The 25,168-nt window shown below is 49.5% G+C and overlaps 1 protein-coding gene across 2 annotated transcripts in view; it reads left to right on the forward strand.

Moving 5' to 3' along the window:
- Positions 1 to 8,485: 8,485 nt before the first annotated feature.
- The window catches only part of CD99 (CD99 molecule (Xg blood group)), a 53,540-nt gene continuing 36,857 nt past the window's right edge, over positions 8,486 to 25,168 (forward strand). For both annotated transcript variants that reach the window (XM_030806714.1, XM_030806715.1), the window contains exon 1: positions 8,486 to 8,748. In XM_030806714.1, coding sequence (XP_030662574.1) covers positions 8,682 to 8,748 — 67 coding nt within the window. In that variant the 5' untranslated portion in view covers positions 8,486 to 8,681. The remainder of the gene's footprint in view (positions 8,749 to 25,168) is intronic.

Here is a 25,168-nt window from a genome sequence, read left to right on the forward strand (position 1 = left end):
ACCAGCCTGGGCAATATAGTGAGACTCCGTCTCTAAAATAAAATAACCTGGGCATGGTGGTACAGTCCTGTGGTCCCAGCTACTCAAGAGGCTGAGGTCAGAGGATCACCTGAGCCCAAGAGTTTGAGACCAGCCTGGGTGACACAGACCTCATCTCTAAAATGATAAAATTAGCCGGACATGGTGGCACATTCCTGTGGTCCCTGATACTCAGGAAGCTGAGATGGTAGGATCTCTTGAGTCCAGGAGTTTGAGACCAGCCTGGGCAACAAAGACCTCATCTCTACAAAAAATAAAAATAAGCAAAAATAAATACAATATTTTTAAAAACATGAAAAAGCTTTGTTGAATAACTGGGCATGCTGAGAAATCACCAAGAATAGAGCACTGTGGGAACGTGGGGAGAAAAAAACTGAGTCGATGGTGCAGGAGCCAAGCAGTTAGGGGTACATAAAAGAAAATCGCTAGTGGGCTGCACCCTGGCAAATGCAGCTGGATGAAAGATCTGATGCTACTCATTCCCGAAGGTCACATTCTTAAGCTCGAATGAGTGGCAGAGTTGACCTGACTCAGGGTAATGGTACAGGAATATACATGTGCATATATATCATACTGCAAATGTATTGGTTTTGAATCTGACTCTCTAAGAATAATCTAGAGGCCAGGTACGGCGGCTCCCGTCTGTAATCCCAGCAATCTGGGAGGCTGAGGAGAGCGGATCACCTGAGGTCGGGAGTTCGAGACCAGCCTGACCAACATGGAGAACCCCTGTCTCTACTAAAAATACAAAATTAGCTGGGCATGGTGGTGCATGCCTATAATCCCAGCTACTCAGGAGGCTGAGGTGGGACAATCACCTGAACCCGGGAGGTGGAGGCTGTGGTGAGTCAACATCACGCCATTGCACTCCAGCCTGGTCAACAAGAGCAAAACTCTGTCTCAAAAAAAAAAAAAAAAAAAAAAAAAAAAGCCGGGCACGGTGGCTCACACCTGTAACCCCAGCACTTTGGGAGGCCGAGGCAGGCAGATTATGAGGTCAGGAGATCAAGACCATCTTGGCTAACACACGGTGAAAACCCGTCTCTATTAAAAATACAAAAAAAATTAGCCAGGCATGGTGGCAGGCGCCTGTAGTCCCAGCTACTTGGGAGGCTGAGGCAGGAGAATGGCATGAACCCGGGAGGCGGAGCTTGCAGTGAGCCGAGATCGTGCCACTGCACTCCAGCCTGGGCGAGAGAGTGAGACTCCCTCAAAAAAAAAAAAAAAGAATAATCTAGACATCAGGAGAACATCTGCTGGTCACAATTTGGGAGAACAGGGAGATAAGAACATCCAGCAGCCACCCATCCATCTATTCATCCGTCTGTCTATCCATGCACCCACCCACCCATGTATTTATCCATCCATCCATCCCTCCATCCATCCATCCATCCATCTACCCACCCATTCATCCAACCCTCCATCTATCCACTCATTCATCCATCCATCCATTCATCCACCCACAATCCACCCCATCCACCCACCCACCCTCAATTCATCCACCCACACATCTACCCATCTATCCATCCATCCATCCACCTATCCATCCATCCACTCATCCTATCTGAATTGTGTCTGTGAGACTCCTCCATAGTGAAATTACTCTTTTCCTAATTTTTTTGTCACACACTTTGGAAGAAGTGGGGATCTGCGTCCACCTCCTTGATGGTGAGTGCAGCAGTCCCCAACCTTTTTGGCACCAGGGACTGGTTTCATGGAAGACAATTTTTCCATGGAACCAGGGGTGGAAGGGATGGTTTCAGGATGATTCAAGCACATTACGTTGTGCACTTCATTTTCATTATTATTATTATATTGTAATGTATAATGAAATAATTCCACAACTCACCATAATGTAGAATCAATGGGAGCCTGTATTAGCCCATTCTTGCACTGCTATGAAGAACTACCTAAGACTAGGTAATTTATGAAGGAAAGAGGTTTAATTGAGGGGGGTGGTGCAAAACCATTCATGAAAGATCTGACCCCATGATCCAGTCACCTTCCACCAGGCCCCCACCTCCAACACTGGGGATTTCAGTTTGACATGAGATTTGGGTGGGGACACAAAGCCAAACCATATCACCACCAGCACAGCACCAACCATCTTGCCACTCAGAAAGAATGCCAAAATTTCTCTCTAGACATATTTTATTTTTATTCTATCTATTTATCTATCTATCTATCTATCTATCTATCTATCTATCTATCTATCATCTTTTGAGACAGAGTCTCGCTCTGTCACCCAGGCCGGAGTGAAGAGGCACGATCTCGGCTCACTGCAACCTCTGCCTCTCAAGTTCAAGGGATTCTTGTGCCTCAGCTTCCAGAGTAGCTGAGATTACAGGCACTTGCCACCACGCTGGGCTAATTTTTTTTGTAATTTTAGTAGAGACGATGTTTCACCATGTTGGCCAGGCTGGTCTTGAACTTCTGACCTCAGGCGATCCACCCACCTAGGCTTCCCAAAGTGCTGTGATTACAGGTGTGAGCCACTGTGCCCAGTCTAGACATATTGACATATTTCTTTTTTTTTTTTTTTTTTGAGACAGTCTTTTTCTGTCACCCAGGCTGGAATGCAGTGGCATGATCTCGGCTCACTGCAACCTCTGCCTCCTGGGTTCAAGCGACTCTCCTGCCTCAACCTCCCAAGTAGCTGAGATTACAGGTGTGCATCCACACACCAGGTTAATTTTTGTATTTTTAATAAAGACGGGGTTTCACCATGTTGGCCAGGCTGGTCTCGAACTTTTTTTTTTTTTTTTGAGACGGAGTCTCGCTCTGTCGCCCAGGCTGGAGTGCAGTGGCGCAATCTCGGCTCACTGTAAGCTCCGCCTCCCGGGTTCACGCCATTCTCCTGCCTCAGCCTCTCCGAGTAGCTGGGACTACAGGCGCCCGCCACCACGCCCGACTAATTTTTTTCTGTATTTTTAGTAGAGACGGGGTTTCACCGTGGTCTCGATCTCCTGACCTTGTGATTCGCCCGCCTCGGCCTCCCAAAGTGCTGGGATTACAAGCGTGAGCCACCGCGCCCGGCCCGGTCTCGAACTTCTGACCTCAGGTGATCTGCCCGCCTCAGCCTCTCAAAGTGCTGGGATTACAGGCGTGAGCCACCATGCCCAGTCTGGACGTATTTTCTTCAAGGATGCGCTTATCATTGGAAGTGGTTCTTTCTGACAACTCCCCGCCCTGATGCTTTCCTTCCTGTTCCATGGAGTTCCGTGTTCTGTGCTGTGTAGTTTGATTTTCAGTCCTCCTTTGAATTCTGCAGCTGTGTATTTAGACCCATTTCCCAGGCCAGTAAACAAAGCCCTGTGGACAAGAAACCACAGATCGCCCCCTAGAAAGTGGGAGAAAAAGCCAGTCTGCAATAGTGTGTGCATGTATGTGTGTGTGTGCGTGCATGTGCATGTGTGTGCATGCAGATGGAATATAATTATAACCCGCGTGTGTGTACAGTATAAAATATATAAAACTGGTTTGGAGAGCAGGGTATGAAAAGTCCAAAGTCAGAAGAACTAATCCTTGGCCATGGGTGGTGGCTCATACCTGCACTTCGGGAGGCCGAGGCTGGCAGATCACTTGAGGTCAGGAGTTCGAGACCAGCCTGGCCAACATGGTGAAACTCCATCTCTACTAAAAATACAAAAATTAGCCAGGCGTGGCGATGGGTACCTGTAGCCGCAGCTACTCAGGAGACTGAGGTACAAGGATTGCTTGAACCCGGGAGGCAGTAAGCTGAGATCATGCCACTGCACTCCAGCCTGGACGACAGAGTGACACTCTATCTCAATAAATAAATAAATAGAAGAAGAACTAATTCTTAAAAATTAAAGACACATGGAAGGTTTCCGCAGGAGGCTGGGAGCTACCAAGGCTTAGGTTGAAATGTGCAGCGTGGCCACACGGGCCCCTCGGAAATGGTCACAACATGGTTATTTATTGAGGTTCCACTGGTGAAATAAACGGGAAACATGGAGGCTGCCCCAGCGGTGAGTTCCCCATCCCTTCTTCAGCCTAGTTTGTGGCCTTCAAAAGATGCTTCCCGTGGCACCTGGATACAATTCAGAAGGCTTTTTCAATTAATTTAATTTTCATTCTGGAGGTTACAGCCTCTTGGTGCCAGTTCCAGAGTGTCTGCAGAATATTATGGAAATTCGTATTTGGAGCCAAAGAATGGTAGCGTTAAAAAAAAATAAAGAAAAAAGGCAAAAGGCATCTAACTAAATGAATTAGAAACAGAAGTCTTCCAAATGCTTATCTGTGTGAACATAAATAAAAAGCCTCAAAGCCTAGCTTTCAGAAGCTGATGCTGCATCTTTATTATGGCTGGCGAGAGTGACCTGCGCCCTCCCTGAAAGGCAGCCAGAGTCTAGACTCTACTGGAACATAATGCACGGTCAGAGGAGGGAAGCTTCACCTGCAGTGCCGTCCAAATGTCAGAGGCTCGAGATTGTCCAGGGTAAGGCCTTTCTTTCGGAGGTAATGGGGGTGAAGCAGGAAGCTCATAGGGAGAGGGGTCTTTGGAGTCTGAGACAGCAGGAAGACCCTGCTTTCTTTTCATCTCTGCTTCATCCCAAGTCGGACTTGCCTCAGGATGCCAAAATGCCCCGGCAGCTCCAGCATCCTCTTGCTCCTCAAAATGAGCCCCCAGGGTCCTCCTACTTGCCCTGACCTAGGGTCCACACCCTCCCTTGACCCCAGCCCAAGACTGCGTCCAGGGAAAAAGAAAGTGCTAACTGATAGAGAGTCAATGCCACATGGGGAGGTCAGGGGAGAGGTGCAGGAGAAAATACCAGGGAAGGAGCTCTGGTTGGGTAGTTCATCCGGGTTCACTCCAAGAGATAACACTTTAAAGGTGGTGTTCCCATGAAGAATGATTACATTTTCCTCATGCTTCTAAAGTGCAATTATGTTGCTGGGGTTTTGCTGGCCGAAAATAAAACGAAAAAGAAAAGAAAAAATCTTCCGGTGTGCAAGCTCACACTGTTACTTTTTAAGATATGCATCACTCACACCACCAAGCTCACACTGCTGAGCAGGTCTCTGGGGCACAGGCCCAGCCTCTCTAGCCTTGCAGATTTCTGACCTAGGGGTGCAGGTGACCTAGGGAGGGGTGGGTATGGCCGCAGGCAGGGGATAGCTCAAGACCATTTGACCCAGCAATCTCATTACTAGGTATATACCCAAAGGATTATAAATCATTCTACTATAAAGACACATGCACACGTATGTTTTTGCAGCACTAGTCACAATAGCAAAGACTTGGAACCAACCCAAATGTTCATCAATAATAGACTGGATAAAGAAAATGTGGCACATATACACCATGGAATACTATGCAGCCATAAAAAAGGATCAGTTCATGTCCTTTGCAGGAACATAGATGAAACTAGAAACTAGCATTCTCAACAAACTATCACAAGAACAGAAAACCAAACACCACATGTTCTCACTTATAAGTGGGAGGTGAACAATGAGAACACATGGACACAGGGAGGGGAACATCACACACCAGGGCCTGTTCGGGGGTGGGGGGCAATGGGAGGGAGAGCATTAGGAGAAATACCTAATGTAGATGATGGGTTGATGGGTGCAGCAAACCACCATGGCATGTGTATACCTATGTAACAAAACTGCACGTTCTGCACACGTACCCCAGAACTTTTTTTTTTTTTGAGACGGAGTCTTGCTCTGTCACCCAGGCTGGAGTGCAGTGCCACGATCTCGGCTCACTGCAAGCTCTGCCTCCTGGGTTCACGCCATTCTTCTGCCTCAGCCTCCCGAGTAGCTGGGACTACAGGCGCCTGCCACAACGCCTGGCTAATTTTTTTTTGTATTTTTAGTAGAGACGGGGTTTCACCATGTTAGCCAGGATGGTCTCGATCTCCTGACCTCGTGATCCACCCGCCTCAGCCTTCCAAAGTGCTGGGATTACAGGCGTGAGCCACCGCGCCCAGCCTGTACCCCAGAACTTAAAGTATAATAATAACAATAATAAAAAGACAGGTGTTATCTCAGAGCCCCCGACTCAGTCGGCCGGGCAGCAAGTATGCCAGCCCGGGAATGGGCCAATAGATGAGGCAGGGCTTTGTAAACCAAAAATAAATTCTTTGGGAGGCTGGGGTGGGTGGATCACTTGAGGTCAGGCATTCCAGACTAGCCTGGCCAACATGGTGAAACCCCATCTCTACTAAAAATATAAAAATTAGCCAGGCGTGGTAGCAGGTGCCTGTAATCCCAGCTACTCAGGAGGCTGAGGCAGGAGAATCGCTTGAACCTGGGAGGTGGAGGTTGCGGTGAGTTGAGATGGCGCCACAGCACTCTGGCCTGGTCGAGAGAGTAAGACTCTGCCTCAAAAACTAAATAAATTAATAAAATAAAATAAAATTCTAAGCCCCCCCCCCCCCACCTTCAAAACATCTGAATGGACTTCCTCCTCAGCCAGAGCTCTTTAAAAATTTAACCTGAGAGACTGTTTCAGGCCGTGACAGGAAGCAGGGGTCGAACATGCCTCACGATGCCTCTCCGGCATTAACATCCACACAGCCTTTAAGTCTGAGAAGAAACATTTTACAACCTATTCTCTCTGATCCTAGCACCCGAAGGGTTCCTGTTCAAATAAGAACTTGAGTCTTCACAATTCTTTATCTTAACCCAGACATTCTTTTCTATTGATCCCAGGACTTTAAAGAAACTCAAGCAATTGCCAATCAGAAAATTCTAAAATCTACCTATAAGCTGGAAGCCTCCTGCTTTACGTTGTCCCGCCTGTCTGGACAAAACCAATGTGTCTCTTAAATTTCATTGCTGTCTCATGCCTCCCTAAAACGTATAAAAGCAAGCTGCACGCCGACCTCCTTGAGCACACGTTCTCAGGACCTCCTGAGGGCTGTGTCACGGGCCATGGTCACTCATATTTGGCTCAGAATAAATCTCTTCAAATATTTTAGAGTTGGACTCCTTTTTTTTTCTTTCTTTTTTTTTTTTTTTTTGAGACGGAGTCTCGCTCTGTCACCCAGGCTGGAATGCAGTGGCCTGATCTTGGCTCACTGCAACCTCCATCTCCCTGGTTCAGGCGATTCTCCTGCCTCGGCCTCCTGAGTAGCTGGGACTACAGGTGCACAGCACCACACACGTCTAATTTTGTATTTTAGAAGAGACAGGGTTTCACCTTGTTGGTCAGGCTGGTCTCCAACTCCTGACCTCAGGTGATCCACCCGCCTCGGTCGCGCTGGGATTACAGGCGTGAGCCACCGCGCCCGGCCTAGTTTGACTCTTTTCGTGGACAGTTTGAAGCGTGGAATGCAAGAATATTCAGGGTTGTCAGGCTGCGAAGTTGTTCCACTACCCTGCAGGAAAATGGGTACAATTTTAGGCTTAGGTGTTAACAGAAAACATATTGTTAAGTGTGGGAAGGGCGACACCTGCACTGCAGCTGTGGCCAGTGGCGCGGGAGGGTCTCTAAACTCCAAGCCCACTGGAAGGCGAGTCGCCCATGACCAGGACTAGGGCCCAGGCGCCCCAGATAGAAGGGACCTCGTTCCCTATTGCCCCCACTAACTCCCATGACCAGGAGTCCCCACTCCCAACCTTGTCCTGGGGATTCTGGGGAGAAACTGTCCCAGCGCAGAGGCTCCTCCAAAGGTTTTCCTTGGTCCCGCGCCAAGGGTTCGTCCACCAGCCTCCCGGCTGCGCACCCCCAGCTCGGACGCTCTAGAAAGGACTTGGGACGGGGGTTGCCTGTGGAGCGGGGGCCCGCGCTTCCTGAGCGGGGAGAGGATTGCACTTTGCTCCCCTTGGGGAACTCCCTGAGGAGAGCAGCGGGGAGGGGCCCCCATACTTTTCCCAGCAGGTGAGCCGGGAGTTTCCTTTGCTCCCACTGCAGAGCAGGGGAGGGTCCCTGTTAGGGGCGGAGAAGGGGCTGCAGGGGCGAGTGGGGAGGGGGGCTACACGTTTCCAAGAAGGGCGGCAGTTTCGTGTCGCTACAGTTATAGGCGTGCATTTAGGAGGCTGTAGACAGGGAGGGACCCGCACTTTCCCGAGCAGGGGAGCTGCTGGGAAAGTTTGTTTTTTTGCTCCCACTGGAGACCAGGGGGTGAGGGGGGTCCTCGTTGAAGGGGCGGAGAAGTCGCTGCAGGGGCGAGAAGGATAGGGGTCTCTGTTTCCAAGAAGGGCGGCAGTTTTGTGCCACTACAGCTAAGGGCCGCCCTGGGGCGTGCACTCAGAGGGCTGTAAACAGGGAGAGACCCGCACTTTCCCGAGAATTGTAGTTCACTTTGCTTCGGGTCGGCGCCGCCCTGGCTACGGCCTTGTGGGTGGGTGAAGGAGCGTGGGCAGTTTCCTGAGAAGGTGGCGGGTGTACCGTGCTCCCCTCGGCGCTGCCTGGGCCACCTCCGCCCGCCTACCCCCTCTGTCCCCTCCCCGGGCCCGGCGTTCCCGCCCCTTCTGTGAGCGCGTGGAGGACGGGGCGGGGCGGGGCGGGCGCAGCCGGGGCTGAGACTGCAGGGCCGCTCCCCTCACCCGCCCCCTTCGAGTCCTCCTCGGGCTTCGCCCCACCCGGCCCGTAGGGGAGTATCTGTCCTGCCGCCTTCGCCCACGCCCTGCACTCCGGGACGGTTCCTGCGCGGTCTGGGCGCACCATGGCCCGCGGGGCTGCGCTGGCGCTGCTGCTCTTCGGCCTGCTGGGTGCTCTGGTCGCCGCCCCGGGTGAGCGCGCGGATGGATCCGGGTTGGGGGACGCGGATGGCGCGGGCCGGTTCTGGCCTGGCCTGGCCTCGGGATCCGCTTGGGTTGTGGGGTTGGGGGGCGCCCCGCGGGGACACCCGGACCCTCCTCCCTGCCCGGCGGGACGCGCTGTGCCCACGGGGGCTCAGGCCCGGAGGAGGCGCCCACTTTCTCCCCAACGCTTTTCCTGGAGCCGTTCCACAGAGAAAAGTCAGCGTTTGTTGTCGGAGTTGCAAACTCTTAAATTTGGGGCGGCCTTGGCAGAGGTGGCATCAGATTCTTCCCAATCTAGGGGACTTTCTTACGGATCTCTGTCCGTTTGCATCAGCCCCTCACCCCCACCCCGTTATCTCCCCCCAGGGTTTGGGGACCTGCGTCTTTAGGCCGCGCGCGGAGGCCGCCCTGGAGTTGCCTGTCAGAGCCACGCCCTGCGTCCCGGGCCTAAATTTGGAATCGTTGGGAGCCTGAGACCCGGGTGGTGGGGGGAAGGGAAGGAAAAGTTAGAAAAAAACTTTGAGCCCTGAAAATGTTCAAAAATACTCTGTGGATGCAGGCTCCGGAATTTCAGCGCGTGCTGTGTGCCAAGCAACACGGGGCGCAGAAAGAAACGTGTGCTTACCAAATTGTCCATCTGTAGCGGTGGAGAATTCGGAAAACAGAAAAAGTATGCAGGGGAGAAAGAGCCACGGTCACCCTCCCACGCCCTAAACCGGGCCTCTTTCTGATTATTACTCTAATCATGTTTTTCTGTTTCCCTCCCTTTGAAAGGGAAATGGGGACCCTCCTGGATGTGGTATGTTATAAATTCTTTTTTCCAGTGGCCAGTGCATTTTTGCTCTTCATATGGGCAGGCTTTTAAGTAGACCGGCTTGCAGGCAGTGTAGACTTCAGGACAGGACTTATCAGGGCTGGACGTTTGTAGGAAGGAGAGGCGGGAACGCCCAGCCCTGGGGAGGACGGAGGAGGCCGGGTTTGTGTTGATAGGATCTAGCTCAGCCTAGAGCTGCGGTGGCTAGGCCGGGTCTCTATTTTTAGGAGTTGCTAATGGATTTACACCCTCTTTAAAGGGGTCCCGGGTACCCTAGAAATTGTGCTTTCACTTGGTAGAGATTAGAGATAATGAAGCCGGCTCCGTAGAGGAAAACTTGGAGGACTTTCCAGCCTGCAGGGGAGGTTCCAAGCAGAGCTTCCTGTTGCTCCCTTTTCTTCCTAAATGTCCTTCCTTCTTGCGGGCAAGCTGTCACCACGGACGGGATGGCTCTGTAGGGTTTTATCAGCTGCGTTTGTTCCCAAGGCACCTGCAGATGAAAGGGTTTTTCACTTGTCTCTGCGAATGCATTCCTTCATTCTTCATGCATTCCTTCCCTCCTTTGCATCTACCGTGTGCTTGGGGTCAGGGAAATATATCCAAGGGAGTTCTGGTGGCCTAAGAATTCAGTTTCCTGGAGAACAGAGGCAGCTGAACAGGCAGACGGACAGGTCCACAGGGACCTTTATAGTTCCATCACGAAGTAACTCGGGTTCCCAGTGGTAAATCTTGGTGAGGGGCCTGGCTGGATTTTGAAGCCCTGGGGACAGATTTGCCAGCTGGTCTAGCGTTCCAGGTCATTGGAGCAGAGTGGGTGGAGAGCCTTATATCCTCTGAGCCCCAAACAAGTCGTTGCACAGTTTTGGTGGTGGTGGTGGTGGTCGTGGTGGTTTTTTTTTTTTGGACGGAGTTTCACTCTGTCGCCAGGCTGGAGTGTGGTGGCGCGATGTCGGCTCATTGCGTTGCACAGTTTGTAAACCCACAGCAGTGTTCATCAGGAACTCCTGATTTTGGAAGCAGACTGGGCTTAGGAACTCCAAGGCTGCTGATGCTTTGAGTAAAGGGAAGAGTACCTGTCTATGGGGTGGGTGGGTAGGGAAGAGCAGTGGGATAGGGGGATAACAGGGGCCAATCTATCCTTCCAATTGCAGAGGAAGGCCTGGCCGTCAGCACTGATGGATCTCCGTGAGGGACGCTTCTCACCCCCTCTTTGCAGTCTGACCCTGCTAGAGATGGAGACAGAAACAGCCTGTCCCAATAATATTAATACATGTGTTGTTTCATCGGGAAAGTTGACTTTTGAGTTGGTGATGCTCAGAACACACTTTCCTATAGCAACATGCATCAGGCTGCAAAACCCCGTTGAGCCTGAAGTAGGTTCTCACACTGGTGCTGATAGCTCTGGCCTGATCTCAGAGTATTGGGGACCCTGTGTTCCTTCGTGCCTTCATAAATTCTCAGGGGTACAGGTGGGATGTGGTGAGGGTTGGATGGACAGAGGGAAGTGTATAGAGGAAAAGAGGAGGCTTCAGCTTTGTAGAGAGCAGGATGTCCCCGCAGGGCGACGTTGGCCCCGAGGAGACACTTTGTGATGGTTGCACACATTTTTGGTTGCCAGCCTGGCGTGGGACATCCCACCATCCAGCAGTGGGTGGGGCAGCTTAGGGAAGCTGCTCTGAATCTTTTAAGGGCCAGGACGGCCTCCAGCACAAAGAATTCATCTGGTCCCAAATGCCAATGGTGTTGACGGCGGAAAAGCCTGAGGAGGGCTTGGGAGTTGCATGTATGCTCTGATGCAGGGCTGCCCCTGCAGTTAGGAGCCTCCCGTCCCCGACCGTAGAGTAGCACACATCCAATGCATCACTGTTCAATGGCAAAGGCTGATTTGCCACCCCCTGCCCCCGGGCTACAGCACAGCGGCCTGTGCAGTTTGAAAAACTCCAAACACCTACGGAACCGACATCTCTTGAACAATACCAAGCCTCTTCAGGATTCCCTCGCCCCAGTAGAGCAAGCGTGGGCTTCGTTTTTTTTTTTACTCTCTCGGGAGCTCTTGTCTCCTGCCCCTGTGGGTGTGTGTGGAAGTTATTAGGAGAATGTTTCTGGGCAGAGGAAGTGGGTTTTATCATCCAGCAAGTTTGCCTTGATTTTCCACCAGCGCATTTGGCTCTGGTAAAAGTTGATTGCTTTGCATTTGATTCCCTACTTTAGGCTGAGCACGGTGACTCAGGCCTGTAAATCCCAGCACTTTGGGAGGCCGAGGCCAGTGGGTCACATGAGGCCAAGAGTTGGAGACCAGCCTGGCCAACATGACAAAACCCCGACTCTACTAAAAATACAAAAATTAGCCGGGCATGGTGGTGAGCGCCTATAATCCCAGCTACTCAGGAGGCTGAAGCAGGAAAATCACTTCAGCCCAGGAAGCAGAGGTTGCAGTGAGCTGAGATCATGTCGCCGCACTACAGCCTGGGTAACAGAGATAAACTCAGTCTCAAAGAAAAAAAAAAAAACTTCCTGCTTTAGCTCTTTCTCCTTTCTCTGTGTATGAGACAGAGTTTTCATTTAGAGACAAATACATATCTTTACACTTTGGAGATATTCAAGTAAATGATTGTTTGTCTGGAAATCACTTTTCTTCCTGAAGGTCTTATGGTGGGTACATGCTGTCATTTAGAAAGAAATGCAGCTCATACAATACTTTTCCCAATTCAGCATTTAGGAATCGTGGCGGGATTTCATGGATACTGTCTGGAATGTTTTCGGACTTAGATATCTTCCCCCAGGGAGATAGACTTCTCAGTAGCCACGTGGACCTTGTGCTGGTTTTCAGTCCTGCTGAAAATTTTTTGATCACTCTTGTTACTTGAGGGGAAAAGAATTACATGTCCTTTGTGATTTATAGACACAGTAAGAAATAAGACCCATGTGTCTTTAGGGGTGCAAAAGTGGAAAAGTCTTTTTTTTTTTTTTTTTTTTTTTTTTTGGAGATGGAATTTTCCTCTGTTGTGCAGGCTGGAGTGCAGTGGCACGATCTCAGCTCACGGCAACCTCTCCATCTCAGGTTCAAGCAGTTCTCCTGCCTCAGCCTCCCAATTAGCTGGGACTACAGGCATGTACCACATATATGGCTAATTTTTGTATATTTAGTAGAGATGGGGTTTCACTATGTTGACCAGGCTGAAAAATATTTTTTTGAGGTGGGGTCTCACTCTGTTGCTCAGACTGGAGTGCAGGGGTGCAATCAGGGCTCACTACAGCCTCCACCTCCTGGGCTCAAGCAATCCTCCCACCTCAGCCTCCGCAGTAGCTGGGGCTACAGGCACACACCACTGTGCCTGGCCACTTTTAAATTTTTTTGTAGAGACAGGGTCTTGCTATGTTGCCTAGACTGAAAAAAAAATATTTTTTTTTTTTTTTTGAGACAGAGTCTCACTGTGTCACCCAGGCTGGAGTGCAATGGCAGGATCTCGGTTCACTGCAACCTCTGCCTCCCGGGCTTAGGCAGTTCTCCTGCCTCAGACACCTGAATAGCTGGGAATACAGGCACATGTCACCACACCTGGCTATTTTTTGTATTTTTAGTAGAGACGGGGTTTCACCCTGTTGGCCAGGCTGGCCTCGAACTCCTGGCCTCAAGTGATCTGCCCACCTTGGCCTCCCAAAGTGCTGGGATCACAGATGTGAGCCACCTGAAAAATCATTTTAAAAATGAACTGTCCTATGTTCTTATTTGGAAGGGACTCCTGTAACCAAAGACAGGGAAAAACAAACCAAACTTTATTAACATGCGTTTTTCATTGATACATGGGAGATACCTAGAAATGGGTAGTTTTCTTTTTTTTTTTTTTTTTTTTGGGACGGAGTCTTGCTCTGTCCCCCAGGCTGGAGTGCAGTGGCGCGATCTCGGCTCACTGCAAGCTCCGCCTCCCGGGGTTCACGCCATTCTCCTGCCTCAGCCTCCCGAGTAGCTGGGACTACAGGCGCCCGCCAACACGCCCGGCTAATTTTTTTGTATTTTTAGTAGAGACGGGGTTTCACCCTGTTAGCCAGGATGGTCTCGATCTCCTGACCTCGTGATCCGCCCGCCTCGGCCTCCCAAAGTGCTGGGATTACAGGCTTGAGCCACCGCGCCCGGCCAGAAATGGGTAGTTTTCAAGGAAGTGGCTTGGATTCTAGCTGCTCTAGTATCCTCAAGCAAGAACAGTCCATTTTTAGAGAATTGGCAGAGGAAGACAAAGGACTTTGAGTCTTCAGGGGCAGCAACGAAATGGCAGAGAAAGGCTGGTTAGTGAAGCTTGTTCATTCTGAGTCCTGTGGTTCCGTGTCCAGGCCCATGTGGATTTTCTGCCATCTTCCGTGGTTCACCTCTGTTCTCCCAGTTGGGGAGGAGGGGTTCGGATTGCTTGTGAATGTGGTCTCATCGTTGCTGGTGTAGCGGCAGGCTGCAGGCTGTCCAGGGCTTGAGGATTTGCTGATACTCTTTCTTTCTTTTTTTTTTTTGAGATGAAGTCTCGCTCTTGTCCCCCAGGCTGGAGTGCGATGGCGTGATCTCGGCTCACTGCAACTTCCGCCTCCCAGGTTCAAGCGTTTCTCCTGCCTCAGCCTCCTGAGTAGCTGGGATTACAGGTGCCCGCCACCACGCCTGGCTGATTTTTGTATTTTTTTAGTAGAGACGGGGTTTCACCATCTTGGCCAGGCTGGTCTCGAACTCCTGACCTCAGGTGATCTGCCCGCCTCGGCCTCCCAAAGTGTATTCTTTTTTTATTTATCCCAGTCTCTTGGCTGAAACATGGTAGCTCACCAACATTTCTACTTCCATTTGTCCAACTGATAGTATCTTTTCACATCTCTAGAGACCAGAAGAACTTCCTCTTCTTGAATTTCCTGTTCAGTATTCTTTGTTGGCTTGGTTCCTTGGTGAGTTTTGAGGAGATGGTGCATGGGTGTGTTTTTCGGCTTTGTTTTAGTTTGACTCAGGGTTGCCACCATGCCTTGTACGGTCTCCTAGTCATGGTATTAAAGTTTCCGCTTAGCAGGAAACCAGAAACTTCCTTTCTTCTTCCCCAGAGTCAGATTCAAACCAGTGTTTCTCAAGTGGGCTGTGAAAGTAGCCTGCAGCCACCCGCCTTGCAAAGAAGAAAATTCAACAGAGGAGAGGAGAAATCGCCCACAGGGTACATGGAAAACCTGGCCAAAGAAGTGGCATGGGCGAAGCTTTTGTTCCGCTCCCTGTGTCCCGGTGGGCTGGGCTGAGATATAATACATGTTTGTCATTGTGGGCGGCAGCTGGATGAGTCTGAAAGCGGTTGCAAACCCCCTTAATTCACTTTGCTTTCTCAACTTTGAATGGTGTCGTGGGCTGGGATGGGTCCCCTGTTTTTGAGAATCACCTGAAAGAGTATGATTTTCTGCAGCTTTTCGGGGAATAAAGCTGTTGCTCCAAAGCGCTGTTTAAAAGCTGATAATAATGTATTTGGTTGAGCTAACAGCCCTTCTTGAGGAGGCAGCAGACTGGCCAGAGCTGTTACATTCCAGGGGTTCTGCAGGCATTACTCATCAGCGACACCTGAGCCCGCCCGGGTAGCCTGACTCTTGTTTGTTTCTGCTTTGCCTGACCCTGCAAAATTATTGTCCAAATGCACCCTGGCAAGCATTGATCTACGAGGGGATGCTGACCAGAAGGAGCTTTCGTTTCTGCAGGAACACGATGGACTGGAATGATGACAAGAATAAACACACTGCATTGTCTTTTAGGGCCAATGGACTTGGAGGCATAGAGATTTTATAACTACTGCCAGAACCCAAATATTGCCAGTTGGCCTCTTCTGCTGCTGTTGCTAGCTGTCTTCTTTTGGGGGAAATGGGTTGGGTTCTAAAATGAATTAACACAGGGCTGTCTTCGATGAATTCAGCACAAAATGTTCTCAGCAACTGAACACTCAGAAGTGTTAGGCATTTAATGCAGACTCACAGAATAGCAGGACAGGGAGGGATTTGGATCTGGGCAGGCAGGAGATGGATATGAACACCTGTCTTTTGAGACCGTGCCAAGGTGGCAATGAAGGTAGAGGCCCCCTGTGTCGAGGTCTTTACTCAAGAGGCTGTGGTCCTTTGTTTGGGACTAACAGAGCATCCAATAGACAAGATGGACAGCTACAGCCACCTATGGGAAGTGCTTTCTACTCTTAAACCACAAGCTCCTAGACACTCATCATATGATAAACATATCACCGGGCGGTGGCTTGCAATCTTTTTTTTTTTCTTTGTTTCTTTTTTTTTTTTTTAGACTTGCCCAGGCCAGAGTGCAGTGGCACGATTGTAGTTCACTGCAGTCTTGACCTCCTGGGTGCAGGTGAATCTCTCACCTCAGCCTTCCGAGGAGCTGGGACCACAGGCATGTGCCACCCTCAGCTAATTTTTTAAATCTTTTTGTACAATCGGAGTCTCACTACATTGCCCAGGCTGGTCTTGAACTCCTGGGCTCAAGCAAACCTCTCGCCTCAGCTTCCCAAAGTGCTCGGGTTACAGGCGTGAGCCGCCATGCTCAGCCTGCAGTCTTTTTTTTTGAGACAAGATCTCACTCTGTCGCCCAGGCTGAAGTGCAGTGGTGTGATCTCAGCTCACTGCAGCCTCGAACCCCCAGGCTCAGGTGATCTGCCCATCTTAGCCTTCTGTGTAGTTGGGACTACGGGCACATGCCACCACACTCAATTAATTTTTATCTTTTTTGTAGATACAGGGTTTCATTCTGTTGCCCAGGCTGGTGGACATATTTTAATCCTACAGAGTCCAGGCTAAAAATACACCAGTAACTGTGATGCCCATCCCTCCTGCATTCCTGATTTCTGAGTGACGGTTTCAGACACAAACCTGCTTGACCACCCTCCAGTAGCTCTTGCTGACCTAGATCCGAGATTCTCAGCTTTGGCCCCATTGCGGGAAGCTTGAAAATGTCACTCTTGCCCAGGGTTACCTGGGTAGTCTGGTTTATAGACGTGTTAGGCGTTTTAATTTTAATTTTTTTTTTTTGAGACAAGATTTTGCTCTGTCACCCAGGCTGGAGTGCAGTGGTGCAATCATAGCTCACTGCAGCCTCAACCTCCTGGGTCCAAGCAGCCCACCCACCTCAGCCTCGAAAGAAGCTGGGACCACAGGTGCGCCTCACCATACCCGGCTAATCTTTTCTTTCTTTTTCTTTCTTTTCTTTTCTTTCCTTTTCTCTTCTCTTCTCTTCTCTTTCTTCTTCTTTTTGTTTTTTTTTTTAGACAGAGTCTTGCTCTGTTGCCCAGGCTGGAGTGCATTGGTGCAATCTTGGCTCACTGCAACTTCCGCCTCCCTGGTTCAGGCGCTTCTGTTGCCTCAGCCTCCTGAGTAGCTGGAACTACAGGCATGCACCACCACGCCTGGCTAATTTTTGTATTTTTAGTAGAGATGGGGTTTCACTATGTTGGCCAGGATTGTCTTGAACTCCTGACCTCGTGATCTGCCCACCTCGGCTTCCCAAAGTGCTGGGGATTACAGGCGTGAGCCACTGCGCCCAGCCTTTTTTTTTTTTTTTTTTTAATTACAGAGTCTCGCTCTGTCACCAGGCTGGAGTGCAGTGATGCAATCTTGGCTCACTGCAACCTCCACCGCCCAGGTTCAAGTGATTCTTCGGCCTCAGCCTCCCTCAGGCGTGAGCTGGCACGCCCAGCCAAATTTTTCATTTTTTGTAGAGACAGGGTCTCCCTATGTTGCCCAGGCTAGTCCTGAACTCCCGAGTTCAAGCCATCCACCTGCCTTGGCCTGGCAAAGTGTTGGGTTTATAGGCAGGAGCCACTATATCCGCTATTAGGAATTTTTAAAAAGCCCCTCGGAGGGTCTTCATGTGTGGCTGAGTTGTCAAGAATCATTGTTATTTTACTGGATATTCTGTTTCTTCCCTCCTACGTGAGATTTCCCACGACTGCTTCTCGGATGTGAATCCATCCAGCCATGGATTACATATTTCAAAGAGCATTCAGTTTGTTATTTCATCTTCAGTGAGCCCTTAAGATATTTCTCATGGGCCTTTTGTAGATAAAGACACTGGGGTCAGAGAGTTCAGGAGCTTGCTGGTGATCACGTGGTCAGCATGGGGAAAAATGCATGTGGACATGAGTTCTGTTGGTGGCGAGACCTGGGCACAGGGGTTGCTGGGCTTGGGAGTTGGTGGCTGTATGTGTGGGCTGAACAGAGCTCCCCAGACATGGCCTTGTGGACCTTGAGGGATGCCTGCCTTCACCACTAGTGTGACTTGAAGGGGAGCAGAATGTTCTGAATCAGTGATGGGCATTTTGATATGGAAGAGAACTCCCTTGAATCCTGGTGGTGAACTTGTCTCAGACCAGTCACTGAGGCCTCTCCAGCTCCTCAGGGTCTCCGTGTTCTAGGTATCCGTGTGTCCTTCCATCCATTTACCCATCCATTTATGCATCCATGCATCCATCCAGCCATGCATCCTCCATGTATCCATCCATCCATCCATCAACCCATCCTGCCATTCATTTACCCATCCATCCATTCATCCATGTGTCCATCCATCCATGCATCCATCCATGCATCCATCCATCCATCCATCCATCATCCCATTCCTTTATCCATCCATTAATGCACCTTTCCATCCATCCATCCATTCTCCATTCATCTTTCCATCCATGCATACATCCATGCATCCATCCTTTTAGTTCATCCAGCCACTCATCAATTGATACATCCATCTGTCCACCATCCACTCATCTATCCATTCACCCATCCTTTCATCAATTTACTTATCTACCATCCATCCATTGATCCATTCACCCATTCATCTATCCATCCATCCATCCATCCACCTATCTGTTCATCCGTTCACCCATTCATCTATCCATCCATCCATCCATCCACCTATCTGTTCATCCATCCATCCATTCATCTATCCATCCATCCACTTACCCACCCACCCATCCATCCACCCACCCATCTACCCACCCAACCATCCATTCACCTATCCATCCATACCTCCATCCATCTACCCACCCACACCTCCATCCATCTACCCACCCACACCTCCATCCATCTACCCACCCACTCATCCACTTAACTACCCATCCATCCACTTATCCATGCATTCATCCATCCATCCACCCATCCCCCTACCTACTCACCCACCTAAATTCACCCATCCACTCAACCATCCATCCACCTATCCACCCGTACCTCCATCCATCCCCTTACTGCCCATCTTTCCACTTATCCACCCAACTATCCATCCATCCACCCAGCTATCCACCCGACCATCCACCCACTCATTAATTTATCCACTCACCCACCCATGCATGCATCCATCCATCCATCCATCCATCCATCCATCCATCCATCCATCCATTCACCCATTTACCCACCCACCCATCCATCCAATTACCTGCCTGTCCATCCACCCTCCCAGTCCATGGCTCTCTTATGTATTCCTTCAGCCAACATAGGTTGAAGTTAAATGTACTATTGGTGCTATTTGCTGTGGTCCCTGTTTTTTTGTTCTCTGCCTTGGAGGTAACAACCAGGCCATCAATTTGGGCATAAAAGCACCATTGTGGATGGAAGGCCTGGATGTCTGGAGGCACAGAGCAGGGACCACACTTGTTCAGGGGGTCAGAGAGAGTTCTCCCGGGAGGGGTCCCCCTTGGACACTGAGCTTCCAAGAATGAGCAGAGGAAGCCAGATGTAAGGAAGAAGAAGGGTGTCTCAGCCTGGTAGACAAGCAGTAAGAGTGATGATGGGACAGCTGCAGTTCATCTCAGCCTAGAGGAGCTGCAGGGGCCAGATGGTGGGCAGCCTCTGTTGCCATTGCTGAGGAGTGCAGATTTAAGCTCCCCTGAAGGGTTTGACGCAGACAGCTGTGGAGGGACGCTGAACCTGCCGAAGGCCGGTCTTTGGGTAACAGCATGGAGAACAGGTGGGAGGGGCTGGGGCTGTTTTTGGCAGAGCCTGGATAAGTCAGTGGAGATAGAAGAGAAGACACAAGCGATTTTAAGAGATATTAAGGAAGTTAAAATCTGTAACAGGTCCCTGCCTGCAGAGTTGACCACACGTTTGCATCACATGGGTAGGCTTTGAAATATAGATGCCAGCATCTCACATTGGAAAGTTTCTGATTTAATTAGCCTGGGCATCAGGACTTAGGAAAACCCCACAGATGTGTGTAATTTGCTGTTGGAGTTGAGAACTGGGGTCTGGAGCTGAGCTCCTTAAACTGAAATGTGCTTACAAATCGCCTCTGGTAATGCTTGTGAGAAAGCGCTTCAGGTTGGCTAGGGAGAGGATCAGGGAGGGCTTCCTGGAGAAGGTGACATTCTCCCAGGGCCTTGAGGGGTGAATATAAATTTTCCAGGTTCAGAAAGAAGGAATGGGCTTTCATGGCCAGGTAGAGGATCCAATGAGGCAGACGAGGGGCCCAAATTCTGTGACCCCCTCCCACTACCCCACCCCCAGGATGCCCCTGTATCAGTCCCATGGTGTAACAATCAAATTCACAAGATGCTGCAGAGGGGAAGAGATTTTAAATTTTCTGAGAAAGACAATGATATATTTTGGACACCATGAGAAATACTGTTATTCACTTGTTTTAACCTATGTACACGCAATCTTCATCATTCAGGGATTCTGTATTTGTGACCTGCCTACTTGCTAAAATGTATTTGTCATCCCTACATCAATATTCCTGGCATTTAATTTTTTTTTATTTTAAACTTTCATTTTAAGTTCGGGGATACATGTGAAAGTTTGTGACTTAGGTAAACATGTGTCATGAGGTTTTGTTGTACAGATTATTTCATCACTGTGGTATTAAACCCAGGACCCAATAGTTACCCTTAATGTTCTTCTCCTTACCCTCGGCTATTTTGTTCATGCACAGAACAGCAAAAAAATTGAACTTTTTATTTTTTATTTTTTTGGATGGAGTCTCCCTCTGTCACCAAGGCTGGAGTGCAGTGGCATGATCTTGGCTCACTGTAACCTCCGCCTCCTGTGTTCAAGTGATTCTCCTGCCTCAGCCTCCCGAGCAGCTGGGATTACAGGCATGGGATTACAGCCACCATGCCTGGCTAATTTTTGTATTTTTAGTAGAGACGGGGTTTCACCGTGTTGGCCAAGCTGGTCTCAAACTCTTGGCCTCAAGTGATTCACCCGCCTCGGCTTCCCCAAAGTGCTGGGATTACAGGCATGAGCCACTGCATCGGGCCAGAATTGAGCTTCTCAATAGCACATATTCTCAGCTGAGGTTCAACAAAGCCAGACCCTGCCTTCTCCGGCCAGCTCATACTGTCAACAGGGTTCTTTGCAAGGTCTATTTGGTGTCCTGTGTTTTGTGTTTTCGTGCTGCTTGTCAGTGATTTTGCTCTTTCAGATATCCCCAAGTCAGTGCTGACGTGCTACCTAGCGTCCCCAAGTACAGGAAAGCTGGCATGGTCTCATGGGGAAAATACACATTTGATGAGCGTCATTTAGGCACAAGTTATAGTGCTGTTGGCTTCGAGATCAATGTGAGTGACTCCACAATGTCTATTCACTACGGTGTCTTTAAACAGAAACCCACATAAAACGCGCCTAGGTAGTGATTGGTTGATGACCTCTGGGAACGTAACCTGTCTTTACGTGGGAGCAATAGTTCACTATTCGCTAGTTCAGTGTTCGCTGAGACTTTATAAAATGTAACTACTTTGAATAACAAAGCTGTAATTAACAAACCGAGCTGTTAAATGTGTGTGTGTGTGTGTGTGTGTGTGTGTGTGTGTGTGTGTGTGTGTGTGTCTTGGCCTCACATCATTTTACAGAGACACACAGAGCTAATAGCTGGGACCGGCGGAGGGGTTATTTCGAGCTAGCCCAAAACTGCAGGGCAGAGACCACTTTGAAAGGAGATCAGCAGTCGGGGAGTGGCTGGGATGAAGTTGGAAAAAGTGCTGAGGCCCCTAAGTCAGTTTCCGGTGTTTCCACATTAGCCTTGGGGGGTTATGACTCAGTTTCCTGTAGGGATGGGATCTGGGCTAGCATCTGCCTGTGGAAGGGGTGACAGGGATGGGGAGCACGGAACCCCGAGCAGCCCTGCCTTGCTGTCCTCTGAGCCTCAGAACTCCTGAAGGTGGGGTCCTTCAGCATCACCCTGGAGTTTGTTAAAAATGCAGGCTCATGAGCCTCACCCCAGACCACAGAGTGAAAATGTCTGGGGGTGAGACCCAGGATTCCACGTCTCCCCAGGTCCCTCGCAGGGCGATTCTGAGAACTGCCGGTGTGAGGTGTGCTCAGCCCAGCCCAAACATTCACACCATTCTTTGGCCTCTTGTAAAACTTGGCGTAGCTCAGGGGACATTCCCAGAGTTATGGCACAAGAACAAAAGAAAGTTTCCCACTTCTTACCAAACATATTGTAAAATTACAGGAAAGAGCTTGTTCTATCCCGTCTACACCCTTGTGCCATCGTCCCAGCTAGGATGAAGCCGAGATGTTACCTTGTACCTTAGGCCACCCCAGACAAGGAATTATATGCAGTTTAACCACTTGCATATGATTTTTTTCTTTTTTCTTTTCTTTCTTTTTTTTTGAGACAAAGTCTCGTTCTGTCACCCAGGCTAGAGTGCAGTGGCGCAATCTTGGCTCACTGCAACCTCCATCTGCCAAGTTCAAGAGATTCTTGTGCCTCAGCCTCCCAAGTGGCTGGAACTACAGGTACATGCCACCACACCCAGCTAATTTAGTAGAGATGGGGTTTTGCCATGTTGGCCAGGGTGGTCTCGAACCCCTGACCTCAATGATCTGCCTGCCTCAACCTCCCAAAGTGTTGGGATTACAGGAGTGAGCCACCACGCCCTGGCTATTTTTTTGAGGCAGGGTCTCTCTCTCTCTGTTGCCCAGGCTGGAGTGCCGTGGTGCAGTCTCAGCTCCCTGCCATCTCAACCTCCACAAGTGCAGGCCATCCTCCCGCCTCAGCCTCCCAAGTAGCTGGGACCACAGGTGTGCACCACCACACCTGTCTAATTTTTGCATTTTTTGTAGAGACGGGGTTTCATCATGTTGCCCAGGCTGCTGTTGAACTCCTGGGCTCAAGCGATCCTCGCACCTTGGCCTCCCAAAGTGTTGGTATTATAGTCGTGAGCCACTGCACCCGGCCACCTAAATATAATTTTCAAGCTAAGAAGACAGAAAAACGAGTTTAACTATTGCTAAAGACATGAAGCCCTTTCCTTTCCATAGCTCACCAGCAGAGAATGTTTCCAGGGCCCGGCGGCCACTATCACCCACTGCGTTCATAGCTTTCCATGGGGTGAACAGATTGTGCTGGACTCAGCGGTTAAATCTAAAGTGTAGGGTGTTTGGTGAACTTGGAGTTCCTTGCACTTGTCTGTAATCTGGCACATCGTGTTTTCTGTACTCAGATATTCAGTCACTGGCATACATCCTGTTATTGACGGGAAGCTGGACCCAGCACTGGAGTATTTCTGAGACTATGACACTCTGGTGTATTCCTGAAACTATTTATGACACTATTAAGCTCTTTTCTGTAATTTTACAATATGTTTGGTAAGATCTCAGAGCCAGGTTTTTTTAATGATGTGTTTATTTCTTTTAATTGACAAATACACATTGTATCTATTTATGCGGTTGCACATGGTGTCTTGATGTATGTATCCATGGTGAAATGGATTTAAATATGCATGACCTCACAGACTTCCCAGCACTTTTTTGTGTGTGGTGAGAACACTTATTCAGAATGGGCTCCTTTAGTCGTTTTCAAATATTGAAGCCATTGTTACTGATTGCAGTCGCCATGGTGTCTCTGAGCTTTCCTGAAGTTATTTCTCCTATCTCATGGAGACTTTGTATCCTGTGACCGATCGTCTGCCTGGTGTTAAATGACACGTCTTGAAAAAGAGGACAATACTTCCAGAGCGATTCGGTTTTTAGCAACAGAAAAATAAGGGTGTTTCGACCATTTGAATAAAACAGTAAAATGAACTGTATCAGCTGCCCTCCTGCTGTTCCCACACAGGAGGACTTTTGGTGCTTGCTCCGTTGTGGAGGCATTTTCTCTTGCAACATTCTGAGCTACAGTTATCTCCAGGTTGGGGACCCTTCCCGAGGCCCCCCAAACCTAGAATGAAAGTTTTTAGGGGCAGACCATGTGACTACTTCCACCCGACCTCCAAAAACAAAAACAAAAACAAAACAAAAAGAGCCGGGCACAGTGGCTTTTGCCTGTAATCCCAGCACTTTGGGAGGCCGAGGCAGGCGGATCACGAGGTCAGGAGATCGAGACCATCCTGGCTAACACAGTGAAACCCTGTCTCTACTAAAAATACAAAAAAATTAGCCGGGCGTGGTGGTGGGCGCCTGTAGTCCCAGCTACTTGGGAGGCTGAGGCAGGAGAATGGCGTGAACCCGGGAGGTGGAGCTTGCAGTGAGCCGAGATCGCGCCACTGCACTCCAGCCTGGGCGACAGAGAGACACTCCGTCTCAAAAAAAAAAAAAAAAAGAAAAAAAGAAAAAACAAGAACGCTTTGCCTTTGCTTGGCATCAAAGGACTCAGCAGCAAGTAAAGAGCACACATGTGCCCTCTGCACCTCCTCCTCCTCCTTTTCTACAGTGTCCTGAAAGTTTACGTGTTTAGTGGGCTTTGGAAAAGGGCGTGGAAAGCCAGCAGGAGCAGATGAGTACTGGAGTGGCCAGCAGCAGGTGTGAGCACCCCGGGGTGATGCTGGGGCTGAGTGAATCGGACATTTTCCAACAGGGATAGCCAGGCCAGTGGCGGGGTCTTCATCCTCCCGCCCTTAATGGAGATGAACGGCATTATTGAGAAAGCTGCAGGCACACACAGAGCACTGCTTAAATGATGTCCCTGGCTACTGCTGTTACTATGTAATGATTGTGTTATTCTTATGAAAATCTGAAAGTTATAGGAATCTTGGAACTGCCTAATTTTTATTTTTATTTAATTTATGTATTTATTTATTTATTTCGAGACAGAGTCTCACTCTGTGGCCCAGGCTGGAGTGCAGTGGTGCGATCTCGGTTCACTGCAACCTCCCAGGTTCAAGCGATTCTTCTGCCTCAGCCTCCCAAGTAACTGGGACTATAGGCGTGTGCCACCACACCTGGCTAATTTTTAATTTTATGTGAAACACCTGAATGGTGTGATGATGGGGTTTAAGATAACCCAAGTGTTATCCTACAGGCTCACACCTGTAATCCCTGCACTTTGGGAGGCCAAGGCAGGCAGATCACTTGAGGCCCGGAGTTTGAGACCAGCCTGGCCAACATGGCGAAACCCTATCTCTACTAAAAACACAAGAATTAGCTGGATGTGGTGGCACATGCCCATAGTCCCAGCTGGGGAGGCTGAGGAAGGAGAATCACTTGAACCCAGGAGGTGGAGGTTGCAGTGAGTTGAGATCGTGCTACTGTACTGTAGCCTGGGCAACAGAGCAAAACTCTGCTTCAAAAAAAAAAAAAAAAAAAAGAAAGAAAAGAAATAAAAACAGAAAAAAGAGAACCCAGGTACCGGCTCTCTTCCTGCATTTGCCACGGTTGAGGTCATTCCTA

The sequence above is a fragment of the Nomascus leucogenys genome, chromosome X (assembly GCF_006542625.1).
Source record: "Nomascus leucogenys isolate Asia chromosome X, Asia_NLE_v1, whole genome shotgun sequence".
NCBI lineage: Eukaryota > Metazoa > Chordata > Mammalia > Primates > Hylobatidae > Nomascus > Nomascus leucogenys.